Raw genomic sequence first — 15776 nt, 5'->3', positions numbered from 1 at the left:
AATAGCCCTCTAATTCTTATGCTGTGCTCGGGGATTAAGGTTAAAAGTTAAAAAGATAATACATACATCGACATATTTCCGCTTTATTTTTTAATTCTCTCGTGAAATTTCGCAACACATTTCGTTTTGTATCACCCAAGCACTTGTTTCGCCTTTAAACAGATTGTGTTTAAAAATATTTAAAAACTGATTGGAAGTACGACCACGACACAGAAGGTTGGGTTCCCCGTTGCACTTTCTTTTGTAACAGCAATGTAGATATAAAGGGATAAAGTGTTATTTCAATGCCAAAGGTATCCCGTCTTCACTTTGAGGTGTTTTAAAAATAAAAATCACCAGTCACATTAATAACATAATCTTTGAGACAGTTAACTTAATCTTTAAACAATTTAACTTGATCTTTGAGCCAATTAACTTAATTTTTTAGCCATTGACTTCAGCTTTAAGCCATTTTACTTAATCTTTGAGCCATTTTAATTAATCTTTGAGCCATTTAACTGAATATTTGAGTCATTTTACTTAATCTTTAAGCCATTTTACTTAACGTTAGACCCATTTTACTTAATCTTTGAGCCATTTAACTTAACGTTAGACCCATTTTACTTAATCTTTGAGCCATTTTACTTAACGTTAGAGCCATTTTACTTAATCTTTAAGCCATTTTACTCAACGTTAGAGCCATTTTACTTAATCTTTGAGCCATTTTACTAAATCTTTGAGCCATTTAACTTAACGTTAGACCCATTTTACTTAATCTTTGAGCCATTTTACTAAATCAATGAGCCATTTTACTTAATCTTTGAGCCATTTAACTTAACCTTTAAGCCATTTCGCCATCGTAAAACTACTCTATGCTGACAAGTCCTACTTAATCAACCCCAAACCCCTTGTTTTATTTTAATTGCTATCTACAAGAACTTTTTATAACAGTGTGCCAGTTTTCATTCGGTTGTTTTAAAACCGTCCTGTGTGGTATAGTTTACATTACCCGTCATATTTAGATTGACAGCTGTCAAAAAAATATAAACCAGATGACACAATGCCATAAAGCAAATTACCTTCTGTGACGTAGTACGCCATTATCTTTATTACAGCGCGTCGGCAGTAAACAATGGCTGAAAAAAAACTCAGCGCGCGCTTAAATAGTGCTCGTCCGCCCCGTACAGACTAAACGGTTTTCTCACAACAGTGGTATGAGCTAGTAGTAGTTGTGGTATACTGGGGGATATACTGGCAAGTAGAAGCGTTGTGCCAGATACTCGTGTTTGGTAAATAAACACGGCGTGTCAACGGAGTGCAGGCCGGGTCAGTATGGTGGAACGTTCAGCTGCTTTATGGCCGGGCTACTCGGCAGCCCTCGTTACCCACTCTCGGCTTTCATGCTCTCGAGGGCCAGGCTTTCTCGGTACCGTAAACCTTCCAATTGTTCTGGTAATTTGTAATTAGTTTTAAACCCTCGCGACACTCGTGAGATCAGGGGTTCTAAATTTATTTCCTTCCCGTAGAACAATGTACCCGGTTTCGGATTAAGATGTTATTGAGATCACAGAGTTAATTATAATTATCACATGACCAAGATGTATTTATATCAAGAAAGCGCTCACCATATAGAGACATAAGAAAGCATGAATAAGAATTAAGATATAGTTCTCTGTCATCATCATCATCTTTACGCGTTCATGCTCAAGACACACGGGGTCAGGTGAAGTAGAGTTCATCAGTTTCAGTGACCTCGGCATATGAAAGGATCTTGTGGTCAGCCGCCGTTACTTTCCCTAACGTGAGTCAAGTACACCAGCAGAGCTGGGGTGGATTGAGGGACGTCCTACAGACTCGAGCCAGGGATCCGAACTTTCGGGTTAGCATGCGAATGCTCTACAACTCGACCACACCGTCCCTCCTATAACCTTATTGGACCTATATTTCCCCACCAAACCTGTAACCACCCTTTACCTTGTGTCCCCCCAGGTGTGGAGTACGAGCTGTACTACGTGAGGAATGGCATCATCAACCAGTACGCCCTGTCCTTCGACCTACCTCTACAGTCACACATTGACGAGATCTTCTTCAACTGGCAAAGTCTCGGAAACTTTCCGGTAAGTTTTCTCATACAACCTACTCAGGCACGAATTCACTGATTTTTTGCTCTTTAACGTAAAATGTTCTACGTTTTAAAGGTTTTAAGTCCACTTTCATACACTTATAACGAGGACATTTTTACGAATCATTAAAAAAAAATTACTTTTATAGTTGTTTTTTTATTTGGGAGGGGGGGGGGGGGAGAAGCGTCTTTGTTATATATTAAAAGTCTTTGACAATATATTATAATAAGAATTCTTTTTCCGAAATAGTTATTTATTTTTTAATATTAATTCGTTTTAAGACCAAACCTATTTGTGATGTGTTCTTTTTTGTTGTTGAAAGAGTGCAATATAAGGAGATGAATTGTTTTGGATATGCTCATCGTCCTAAGTCTGCTTTATCTGCTGATACTGCAGTAAACGTCGACTTGAAATTTTTCTTTATGCTACGTTTTAGTATAACAAAGCCATGACTTAAACGTCTTGATTACTACTCGATGATTTCCGATATTTTGATGATGTCTCTGCTTCCATCTTAGGTGTTGTACAGCCTGAGCTACAACATCAGCAACCGCCGAGCCATGAACATGCCGACAGCCAACATCTCGGATAAAGGCGAGGTCCCCAACCAGGTTTCTGGTGAGTGGCAGTTTTAGAATATGAATACCAAGGTGTGCTTAACCGGCTACAAGACATTACCCCCCCCCCCCCCCCGGACAGTTCACCCCGGTCACCCCCCCCGTATTTACCCCCCCGGAACAATTACCCCCCCCCCTGTCAATTACCCCCACCCCTCCTGGGGAATTTACCCCCCCCCCCCCCCCGCATCCGCCAAGATACCTATGTACTACCTTAATCCTAACCTTAAAACAAAGACGAAAAACCTAAGAATTCCCCTCACTCTAAAATTAACCCAAACTTTAGACATTGATTTAAGCCTAACCCTGATCCTAACACTAACCCTAACCCTTACCATAACCCTAGCCCCAACCCTAACCCTAGACCTAGCCCAAACTCAAACCCTAGCTCTTGCCCTAGCTGAACCTTAAGCTATCTACTTTACTTATTTTTTAATGTATGCAATAGCGCAGGTTTAGCACGCCATAACCACCATTTGTAGTGTCCGCCATAACAAGTGCTAATTTGAGATTGTTACTTTTGTTAACTGTTGACAGTGTTTGCGGTGGCCCTGCCGTGCAGTGGTCAGATCAACGCCGAGGTCCACATCAACATTCAGATGAGCATCATCTCCAAACCAGAGCCAACCACTCTCAACTTCAAGAGGAAAAAAGTTTGTCTCAAAAGTAAGTTCATCGCATTTGACTACAGTTTTTTCTTCTTGTTCTTATACAATTTTCTCATCATTGCTTACTCATACACACTTTATTTTTTTCACGTGCAATCATATTTTTTTCTTAATAATTTCAGTTTTTTTATATTATTATTATTATTTTAAATTTTGTTGTTGTTGTTGCATTTCTTAACATACCTGAAGGAAGATTCGGCAAAGTCTGTTCAGTAAAATTCGAGTGCCGATCATTTGTGTCCTTTGTTGAGACTTAAAGCAAAACCGGGGTTAGAGGTCACCCGGCACACCATTTCATACATAAGTTTAAATAGGAACCTTCTCAACATACATGTCGCTTTATGTGGAGCCGTCTAGCGCTCGTAGATCATAGTTTGCAGGGCGAATTTCCGATTAAAAACCTTAATAGGTCTAGGATTGGCTACGTGAGAAATGCCCGATCCTTTTTTTTCTTACACATGGATTAAGGGCACTTTCTTTGACTTCGCCGTAGTCTATAGAGGAGATTGTATATTCAGCCCTATCTCCAGAAGGGTTTCTTTCAGACATATTTGTAGGGGTAGGGCGGGGGAGGGGAGTGGGAAAAGGGCTCTTGAGACTTGTGCACAAGGGCTCACTGGTTAAAGAAGGCCTATATATTTTATATATAGATTATATATTTTTCTTTTTGGTCCAGGGGGTCACCCTCCCTCCCCCCCCCCCCCCCCATCCCACCACATTCCGAAAAGAATGCTTGAACTATACTGATTCATATCCGTTTTCATCTTTCTCGAGTTGGCTACCCATCATAGCCGGGTGGACTCGAACCCTGTAGCCTGAGTACTCCCCAACTCGACCCCCACCGTCCCATGTTTATACTAATAAGCTTTGGGAAATCACCCTGTCGACGCATTGCCCTCGAGGCTCATACATTGACTCACCCACTAGCTCATCAGCACACTGTACGCATGCACTGTGTACAATATAATGTTCATGATAGTCCCAGGGGTTTTTGTACAAATAGCCAACAAGTCAAGATGGGGTCATTGATGTTACGTCATAAAGGTTAATTTACTCAAAATAACAGCGTGGTCAGCTATTAAATGGACAGTCCCTGTTTGTGACTGACGAACATCATGTTGATATTTGCTTTAGTTTAGCGAAGACTACCAAAAACTCATTTTAAAAAATGACCCACCTCGACTGTCTCTAGTTTAGCTATTCCCAGAAAAGCACTTCGTGTTGTTTTTGGCCCCTATTTTAACAATGACTATTAGAAAAGCACAATTTGACATTATTTAGTCCCTTGTTTATTTATGACTCCTATAAAAGCACATCGTGATGTTCTTGGCCCCTAGTTTAGCTATGACTCCTATAAAAGCTTCTTCTCTTCTTTTTCGTGATTAATATTAGTGCTGGAAGGAATCCCCTCCAACACAATTAACTATACGTATCAACTGGTTATGCGCCATTGAGGCCATTGACTCCGATTTCCGCCTACTTTTCTTTTTGGATTTGCTTCCATAGTTTTTGTCCAACCAAGAACAAACTACAAGGCAGCAGTTGTTTGATTTTGGAGTTGTCTCTCTTAGAAGAGTGGCTGTCCGCAGCTAACGAGCCTCATCTGCCCGAGGGTTCGAACTCGACCCTTTTTGGTTTAGCAACCATGAGCTTTTACTGACTCGACCACGCCGACCCCTACTCCTATAAAAGCACATAGTGATGTTTTTGGCCCCTTAAGCGATGACTCCCAACCAAAGTCAAGGTACCGAATGCACCTCACGTCACGAGGGGGGTTATGAAATCTCCGCCGCTGAACACCCCCCATAGTCAACACCTTCTGTCCACGCCGCGGCTTGTCTTGTAGGTCCCGGCACAAGTTTAACAAAACACCCCGGCCACATCTCGCTGAACACAGAAACAGCAGTCGTGTATACATACACCACACTTTGGCCGGCAGCCGATCAACACCATAGCAGATCACTGCCAGCGATGGCACAACCCTTCAGGTACTACATTTTTTTTTTCAAGTCTTACACCCATTCGTCCTGTTCTTGAAAAATCGTCCAATGAAATCTTACACCTATTACGTTAGCTGAGAAAAGTATACCCGTTTAGGTGCGTTGTTTTTTAAAAACACAAACTTCTAATGATAAATGCACGGAGCGTCATAGGAAAAGGGAAACAATCCATGGACTTTAAAAAAAAGGGGAAGCAAATCCTGTACTAACCCTGTCATTAACGCGGCGATTCCTTGTTTCCATGAGCAGTTTCTCTCGTTGACTTCCATTTAGCAAACGAAATGGCGATGACAACCGGGCTGATGACAGGAGCTTGCCTGTGCTCAGATCGTTACATTCTTTCCTTTTTTCTTTCTTTCTTTCCTTTTTCTTTTCTTTCTCTCTCTCCTCCTGATCCTTTCAAAGCCCCCCCCCCCTCCCCTAGTTCCCCCATCCTCACTCCAGAAAATGTTTACTCACAGCTTGACATGCGCAGACCAACACAACATCCGGGGTAACATCATTCTATGTCTAATCCCTACTTACAACATACTGGGGTAACATCATTCTATGTCTAATCCCTACTTACAACATACTGGGGTAACATCATTCTATGTCTAATCCCTACTTACAACATACTGGGGTAACATCATTCTATGTCTAATCCCTACTTACAACATCCGGGGTAACATCATTCTATGTCTAATCCCTACTTACAACATACTGGGGTAACATCATTCTATGTCTAATCCCTACTTACAACATACTGGGGTAACATCATTCTATGTCTAATCCCTACTTACAACATCCGGGGTAACATCATTCTATGTCTAATCCCTACTTACAACATACTGGGGTAACATCATTCTATGTCTAATCCCTACTTACAACATACTGGGGTAACATCATTCTATGTCTAATCCCTACTTACAACATACTGGGGTAACATCATTCTATGTCTAATCCCTACTTACAACATACTGGGGTAACATCATTCTATGTCTAATCCCTACTTACAACATACTGGGGTAACATCATTCTATGTCTAATCCCTACTTACACCATACGGGGGTAACATCATTCTATGTCTAATCCCCTAATTACAACATTTTATTTCTAATCAAAGAAATACAAACGTTAATCATTTTCAATATTTAATCTTTTAAAAACATTGGTGTAGTTTAACGTAAATGCATTTAAGTAAAATTAAGTATGTCAATGAGATTCGGGTTTTAAAAATATTTTACATGTATAGTTATCAGTAACAATTTTCGTCGCTCAAGGTGATGTTAAATACCTACACTTTTTTTTACACCTTTAACCGTATTCATTACAAAAAATGCGTCTACACGTAATACTGGACATCATAATGCATATGTATAAAACAAAACCAAGGTGGTATGTTACGGTACTTTCATAGTACTTCTTTGTTTACATTAAATACACACTGCCTCGCACAGCAACAGTGTTACAAACCACGTAATAAAATTTTCTGCATAGTATTACTTTTATTGCCAGAGTTCACAGTAAGCTTAACATTTGTTTATTTACTGCGTAATGTTGGTGTTTAAAAGAAATGATTTTTTTTTCGTAAATTTAAAAAAAGCCACAAAAAGTACGATTTGGTAGACGGATTTAATTTCACAATAAAAACGTTTTTTTTTTCGCACAAGGAGGTAATTTAGTGTCAGTTACACAAGGGAGATTATTATCACTTTTATTTATTCGACTTTTGATGCAAGACCACTGCGTATATAAATAACTGGGTTATGCTGTTGATTTTTTTTTTAAATTTTCAATTTAAACAACGATTGTAGCCTAAGCTTTATTTGATTAGGTAAAGAAGTGTATTTTAACTTATTTAAAAAGTATAGCCAAGAAGTTAACACGTTACTAACAGCTGTATGTGCAAATGCACCGTGGGTAGAGTGATGCTACTTTCAGTGTGGGAACATTGCCACCGCTTTCGGTGGGCATAATTCTACTACTTACAACATTGGCACATAGCTGCCTCTTGGGCACATTGCCGCCACTTATAACGTGGGGCACAATGCCGCCACTTACAACGCGGGACACAATGCCGCCACTTGCGATGTGGCTGGTATCTGACAGGCTTACAAGACAGGGGCAGACAATTAGTTCAGGGGAAGCAAATCTTGGCCGTGTTGGCTAACGAAAAGCAGATGCGTATGTGTGAAAGCATCTAAGAGATCCAGTACAGCGGTTCCCAAACTACAGTTTGTGTCGACTTATGACGGCACTATATTTTTGAATAAATCACCTTCTCTTTTTTTCTTTAGTACTATCAAAATATTGCAACGGTGAACCACAATTTGTGTGTCGTCTGGTGTAAAGAAATTGAAAAAAAAAAGACTTGAACATTATTGTTATGTGTTGGAAAGATTTAGAAAAACAACAACAAAGAACAGAAAAGCGTGGAAGGACGTTGTGAATGGCATATGCTCCACTAGGAGTTGAAAATGGCGAAGAAGAAGTAGAAGAAAAAAAGCATTTAAGATGTGTATAATACAAAAATATACTCTCAAGCCTAGGGGGGTGGGGCATTCATCATTATTTTGCTATTTTAACCGATTTTATACCCCTCTCTCTACCCCCCCATTTTTTTCCTCTTGTAACACATGGTCACGAAGCCATCCCCTCCCCATATTCCCCCTTAAAGTCACAACGTTACATCCAATGCATGCTAGGTACCACATATAGCTGGGTAAATGTATGGGCAACGACACATAAACTGCGAGATTCGCAACCTGACAAAAAGTTCTAGTCTGAAGGAATTTTTTTTTTTGTCTTTTCTTTTTTAAAGATAAGTCTTCGTTTCTTTGTTAAACCTAAGATTATTTCTTCGTTTGTTTGTTAATCCTAAGATTATGTCTTCGTTTTATTTGTTAAATCACAGATTATATGTCTTCATTTCTTTGTTAAAGATCATAGGTCTTTGTTTATCTGTGTTAATCAGAGATTTTGTGGCTTCGTTTCTATATTAAACATGAGGTTCTACTTTAAATTTTTTTTAATCAAACCTGAAATTTAAAAACACACACTCACCATAGCATCCCAACTTAAAAGGGGCTCGTCTGAAGATTTGCGTATTAAGATTAATAACAAATGTTACGAGCTTTCATCTTGAGATAATGTAATTTAAATACTTTACTATATTAAAAAAATGTTTTTATGATAGACTGCTGTTTAAAATTAAAAAAAAAAACAATATAAAATGCATATAAATCTATTAAAAGTCATTAAAGTAATTAAATTTGTATTACTATTCAGGTAGTCTAAGAACATGATTCAGTAAAAGACACATATTCTGTGTGTAGTGGGTGAAGGAAAGTAAACTAGACAATATTTATGAAAGAAAAGATTAGCTATAGGTGTTTGGAGGTAAAAACAATAAATAAAAGGAAACGGCATGGGAACCCTTGTCTCTGAGATAGCGATAAAAAGGATCAAGATAACCCAAAGGGACAGAAATTATTCGTTTTGTTTTCGCTCTTGATTTGTTTCAATTATTTCACGGAAACTCTACGGTAAATCAACGCGATTTGTCGATAGAACACTACCCTTTCCCCTCTCTCCCGGAAATCCACTAATATGTTGATTTATAGTACATCTCATGGCACTACGGTAAAAATTATTTAGAAAAAGCAGCGGTTCAATTTATTTTTTTAATAATTAGGTAGGAAATTTAAAAAAAAATGTGTGTGAATAGTTAATAGTAATGTTTTTCTCCCCACAAAGCTAAAGGAGAATACACGCTTAAATACTACATCCGAAAATTTTCCACAAAACCCGATGTTAAAACCAAGTATAAACGTATCGTAGGAGCAAAGGGAGAGAAACAAAACAAAGGGCAGCTAAATCATACAGCGCTGCCTACCGTAATTAATAGCGACGGTACGGGAAGACGCTGGACTGTAAAATCCCTGGATGGGCTAGACAAGTGGGTAAATCGTGTGATGACGACTGTAAATATCAGCCGCCACACGCTAATCGATCTTGGCTTTCCTGTGTTTTACTGTTGACCTGGGGCTGAATAGGTTTTTTTTTTTTTTTTTTTTTTTGGGGGGGGGGGGGGGAGGGAGTAGCAGAGACAGACGTCTCAAATAGCCGATGTCCTCTGATGGGTACTCACGGCCGAATTTTAACTCAATGGCGTCCCTGTTCATGTGAGATGTCTCTCGCGAGATGGCGAGATGTCTCTCGTGAGTTCCAAACCTATTCAACGAAAAAGATTTTGGTTCACCACAGAGGATAAACAGTTGGAACTGCGTGGTGATCTCTTTGATTATATTCCATAATAAAATAATTATCTAAAAAATTGATTACTCTGATAATAAGAATCAGATGGAGCGAGTTTCGTTTTGATATTATGATTTAGGCTTTGAAACCTAGAAAATTATTTACTTTTTTTTCTTTTTTTTTTTTCTTCCTTATTTTATATTGTTACGACCCCAAGTGAACTTTACCTGGGTTTGGTCCCATCGAGGAGGGCCAGGTAATTAAAATGAAATGCTTAGGCATGTTAATGCACTGGCCAGCATAGGCCGTGAGAACCTTTGGGCCGTGACGGCCACACCGGATTGGTTACCACGCTGTGGGCGGTGCATACCTGGTGTCTTGGGGTCCGAGCTATTAACGTGGCCAAGAACTCGTGATTTACGGCTGGGAAAACCTTCCAGATCGCACAGGGCCGAGATGGACGGTCATGTCCTGACCTGACCCGACCTGGGGGTCAGGCTCGATTAACAAGGTTCCCACACTAGCGGGGGACGACTTGAGTACTTTAGGAGGGTAGACCGGAGACTGGGGGGACACTCTCGACAGACACTCGGGACACACACACGGAGACGGACGGACGTCTCGGATAGCTAGGTTTAGAGGAGACAGACATGGGGTCGTCTTTGTGAGCTAGTGGAAAGCCACGACATGTTTTAGACTTAGGCTAGGCTAGACGGTTAGGGACAAGTAGGGTAGTCGTACTAAGTACTTTAGTTGTTGTAGATAGTTGTGTATTTTTCCTATTGTGTTCCATGTGGTGGCGGGTTAATGTTAGATGTTGTATTTTGTGGCGAATAAATAGAGATTACTGAAGTTGGCTTTTATTTATTTTTATTTTTCTTCTTCTTGTTTACGATCCCCTGACTAGTTCGAAAGGATTAGAGAAGGGGGTACGTAACAATTGGCGGCTAGAGTCCGGGATAGGACAGACAACGAGTTGAATAGTTTCTTTTGATGCCATGTTCAGTTGGGGGCTCACGAGCTTGTGTTTTAGTTTTAAGTTTTATGAGTAGTGAGAGTAAAGTTGTTCACGGAATCAGGAGAGTTTTCCAAACATTGAGTAAGTAGCGAGCTTATCACCTTTGTATTGACACTGAGTTTATTTTTCTTGATTTTTATGTTGGTCCAGTAGAGCTGGAATTTTTTTTTGTTGATTCAGTATAGCTGGAGGGATTAATGCCCAGTATACTCGAATATTTTTGTGTGGTCCAGTGGAAGTGGAGTGTTCGGGTTTATTCAGTACAGCTGGAGGGTCATTCCCAGGTACGTGAATAAATTCGTAATTTTTATTTGGTTTGCTCAGTATAGCTGGAGGGTCAATTCCCAGTATACGTGAGTGAATCGTTTGTGATCCAGTGTAGCTGGATATCTTAGTTTGGTTGGCCCAGTATAGCTGGTGTCTACCTGTTTCAAGTGTCAAAGGTGATAGCCCTACTTTTAATGTTTAAGTTAAAGTTGTTTGTTGTGAGCCACATTTTTAGTAGTTAACCGCCACCATTTAGCTGAATAAGTTCCGTAAGTGTGAATCATGGACGTAATGAGTTTTATTGAGTGTCCAACTCTAGAAGTTTTAGACAGGTTTTGTCGCGTAGAGTTGTTGCGTCTAGTTGAGGAGCTAGGACTAGAGGTTGATGTGTCGGATAGAGATAGAGTTCTACGAGATCACATTTGTGTTGAGTTAGTGAATACAGGTAGATTAGAGGAGGAGTGCCTAGACTCTATAGAATATTATGAGATAGGACGTATTAGAGTAGAAGAAATTGAGAGAAAGTTTCAAGCTAAGTTGTTAGAGATCGCGAGAGAAAAAGAGGATAAGTTGTTAGAGATCAGGAGGGATATATTCATGTCAGAATCTTGGAAGGAAATTAACATTAAAAGTTTAGAGAAACTGTTCGGACATGAAGTTAAACTATTAGAGATCAGGAGGGAACGGGATTTACTTAGGCTATGGGAGGAGGCGCATCTTAGTGGATTGTTTGACTTTCCAGAATCTGTCTCTGTTTTCTCTCAGGCTAGTGTAGTAGTTTCCGAGGATCGGTATAGAGATGAAGATAGTTTGTTGTCTGATAGAGTAGGTAGTGAGTTTTGTCAGTCTCAGACTAAGGCTGCCACTAGCTTTGGCTCAGTCCCTGAAGTCGACTCTAACCTAGCACAACCAGCACCAACGTCAAAACGTGCTGATAGCTTACGAGTTGAGAGTTGTGTGCCGACAAGTACTGAAGGCATTCAGCAAGTTATTGGTTTAGATAAAATCACGGCAACCACTCTGGTGTTGACCAGTCATGAAAAGGGGCTGTCAATATCTGACCCAGTGGATACAACCACCGATGATATCACGGAAACCACTCTGTTGTTGACCAGTCATGAAAAGGGGCAGTCAATATCAGAACCAGTGGTTACAACCACCGCTGAAATCACGGTAACCACCGAGAGAGTGAATACCCATGAGAACAGGCTGTCCTCGTCTGAACCTGAACCAGTAACTGTATCTGATCAAGACCTTACTACTTGTGGTCTTGAAGGCGTCATGACCTTAACTGGAGGTCATGTGAATGGTGACCTACACCTTCAGTTAGACGAGTCAACGAATCTTCTGCCAGCATCAGTAACGGACGGAATCGTTACCCATTGTCTTGGAGGTGAGCCTAACACGGGCTGTCCTCCCATTATCACGGCAGTATTTGATTTCTCCCCGACCAAGTCCAGCAACCCAGAGGCCATGACCTCACCTGGAGGTCACGTGGATGGTGTTCTACATCCAGAGATAGACAAGTCAACGAATCTTCTGCCAGCATCAGTAACGGACGGAATCGTTACCCATTGTCTTGGAGGTGAGCCTAACACGGGCTGTCCTCCCATTATCACAGCAGTATTTGATTTCTCCCCGACCAAGTCCAGCAACCTGGAGGCCATGACCTCACCTGGAGGTCACGCGGATGGTGTTCTACATCCCGAGTTTGAGGAGACGACGAATCTTTTGTCAACGTCGGTGACAAGCGTAGTTGTTACCTCTTGTTTAGGAGTTGAGCCTAACTCAGGCTTCCCTCCCCTTATCACGGAGGTGATTTATTGTTCTCTGACCGACCCGGTCGAGACCAACAACCTGGAGACGGTGACCTCAGCGGGTCACTTCAACCGAGGGTGCGTACATGCGAGCGCATACCCCATCGCTTTCATGGAGACGGGGCGGGTAATCGTTCCCTCTTTGTGTGACCCGATGTTCAGGATTAACATCGTGTCAAAACATGGCTACACTGCAAGAAGTCCTGTGAAACCACGCCTTATGTGCGAGTTGTTGTTGTTGTGGACGGACAATAACTCTGTCACTAAAATTGTGCTGCGCCGGTATAAAGTTCGGCTAAAGATTTATATTTACGGACTCATGATGACCCGCAAGACGGAAACATAATGACAATGTGTACCTTTGTGTTTCAAACCTATTAGAACTGTTCCCAAGATAGACTGTTTCATGTTTTCCCAGGATGCAAGTGTTCTAATCAAAATGAACTGTTTTCAGGCTTAAAGAATGTACACTTTTACATGTCTTGTTTGAAAAAAAAAATGTGTTATTGATGTTTTACATGCTGTTGAATTCGTGACAGTTTTTAATTGTATTGACAAGTTTTGTTGACTGATGACGTAACTATCAGTAAAACGAAGACTGTTGGTTTTCAATCTTAGCATTATTTGCGACAGTGACACATGTGTTGCAGATTTGCTGTTTTATTTACTTTGATGTCTATGTTTGATGACACTGTGGTTGGTGTATTTAGTCAAACTTGTTATTGTGACTAAATCATTCACGTTTCTTATCTTTTTAGTAATGATTATGTTAAATGGATTTAGTCCCATTTAGGTTTATTCTGGGACTTTTGAGGAATTGTGAGATTGGTATGGTTGTCTAGTAAGAGATGTTCAATTAATTCACCATGTGGTGGCGAATTAATTTCTTGAAGGGTGGGGGTGTTACGACCCCAAGTGAACTTTACCTGGGTTTGGTCCCATCGAGGAGGGCCAGGTAATTAAAATGAAATGCTTAGGCATGTTAATGCACTGGCCAGCATAGGCCGTGAGAACCTTTGGGCCGTGACGGCCACACCGGATTGGTTACCACGCTGTGGGCGGTGCATACCTGGTGTCTTGGGGTCCGAGCTATTAACGTGGCCAAGAACTCGTGATTTACGGCTGGGAAAACCTTCCAGATCGCACAGGGCCGAGATGGACGGTCATGTCCTGACCTGACCCGACCTGGGGGTCAGGCTCGATTAACAAGGTTCCCACACTAGCGGGGGACGACTTGAGTACTTTAGGAGGGTAGACCGGAGACTGGGGGGACACTCTCGACAGACACTCGGGACACACACACGGAGACGGACGGACGTCTCGGATAGCTAGGTTTAGAGGAGACAGACATGGGGTCGTCTTTGTGAGCTAGTGGAAAGCCACGACATGTTTTAGACTTAGGCTAGGCTAGACGGTTAGGGACAAGTAGGGTAGTCGTACTAAGTACTTTAGTTGTTGTAGATAGTTGTGTATTTTTCCTATTGTGTTCCATGTGGTGGCGGGTTAATGTTAGATGTTGTATTTTGTGGCGAATAAATAGAGATTACTGAAGTTGGCTTTTATTTATTTTTATTTTTCTTCTTCTTGTTTACGATCCCCTGACTAGTTCGAAAGGATTAGAGAAGGGGGTACGTAACAATATAAAAAAAAAAATCAAGATAAATGTTTTTCACTACTTCAATTGATATTTCTATTTAACCTAGCTCATCTGTTTACACTGTAGATTGGGAACAAGTTTTTGAGCAGGAAACAAAAATTAGGCTTCCTGTTTTAACATTTGGCAGCACACGTTTCAACAATCTTTATGTTTGTTTTTTTGTTGTGGTCTATAATCTAGGACCTTTTAAAGCCTTAAGTTTGTTTTTTAAATGTTCCGAGTGGTAGTAGAACTCGCTAGCCATCTCGGGATTTATACCAGGCTTCAGCATCACAACTCGCGAGTTTCCTGTGCGGAAATAAAAATGGCTGTTTAAAGAGATAAAAATCTGGCACATTGGAAGTCAGCGCGTTTGCCAAGAAAATGAGAAAATGTTATTTCATAAATCAGGATTTAATGATATGAAGATAACTTTCTATTTTTGTGTGTCGAATCCGAAGAATTTAAAGACGCATAAAAATTGTTGATGAATAAAATCGGCTGGCTGCATCATTTCTTGATGAACCAGGAATTGATTTAGACATTGAATGCTGTGGCCTCCAGTTGGCGGCTAGTTAGGCCATGATATTTTTTTGTAGATTTTTTTTTCGAATATTTTTTTTTTTTTGAAGCAGCTCGTTAGTTTGTTAAGCGAGGTCAGCAACAATTACGTTGTGGGCGATGCAAGAATCAGCTTCATTAAAAATAGCTTCCTGCTTAATGGCCGTCATCAGAGTAATTACGGTACAGGCAAACACGTGATTGGCCTCGTCCAATCGCTGATGATGAACCACTGCAATGAAGTCCTGTGATGACCGGAGATATGTTTGGGTGAAAATAAGGTTGAAAAAGTTTTTTTTTTGTGTTTCGGGTGGGGGAGGGGGCTGTGTTTATTCCAGGCATCTCTTCGCCTGGTACATACAATGTCTAGTGGACACGAAATGTAATGAAATATTACTCAGATTCATAGGTCGTTTTTCCTCAACTGAGATAAGTTACTACACATAGCTGGGTGGGCTCATGTATGTACTACAAACCTAAACACACACTTATCATTTTTTTTTAACCCCACGCGATCAGAATTTAAAAAAAAAAAATTTATTCCCTAAAGCCTCACCAAAGCACCTTAATTAATGCTTTAAGAATTTTTTTTTTACTGTAATACATATTAATTTCAACTCCTCGAAAATACCACGAAACGTGCCAGCGTCGAAGCTTGTGCTACTTTTACAATATTTACGAGCCTGGTGTTAAAAGTTCTAATTTATTATTGCTGCATTCGTCAGGTTTATTTTTTTTTTAAATATTTTTTTTACACCTTCTAAAATCCCTTCTGATCTATTTTTGTGTTGCCGAATCATGTCGGCCATACTGCGTGATAAATGTAAAACAAGTCACTTCCGCTGGCACCC

General features: G+C 40.4%; 1 protein-coding gene across 2 annotated transcripts in view; it reads left to right on the top strand.

Annotated features, from left to right (window-relative positions):
* LOC131943448 (tyrosine-protein kinase RYK-like) overlaps positions 1-15776 on the top strand; it is an 83518-nt gene that overhangs the window by 44918 nt on the left and 22824 nt on the right. For both annotated transcript variants that reach the window (XM_059303590.1, XM_059303589.1), the window contains exons 2-4: positions 1969-2096; positions 2621-2720; positions 3257-3385. In XM_059303590.1, coding sequence (XP_059159573.1) covers positions 1969-2096; positions 2621-2720; positions 3257-3385 — 357 coding nt within the window. The remainder of the gene's footprint in view (positions 1-1968; positions 2097-2620; positions 2721-3256; positions 3386-15776) is intronic.

Source organism: Physella acuta, unplaced genomic scaffold, assembly GCF_028476545.2.
Source record: "Physella acuta isolate Inbredline_101_S28 unplaced genomic scaffold, ASM2847654v3 ptg000456l, whole genome shotgun sequence".
NCBI lineage: Eukaryota > Metazoa > Mollusca > Gastropoda > Physidae > Physella > Physella acuta.
Note: the sequence above shows the minus strand (reverse complement) of the source record. Positions and strands in the feature narration are given on the sequence as shown.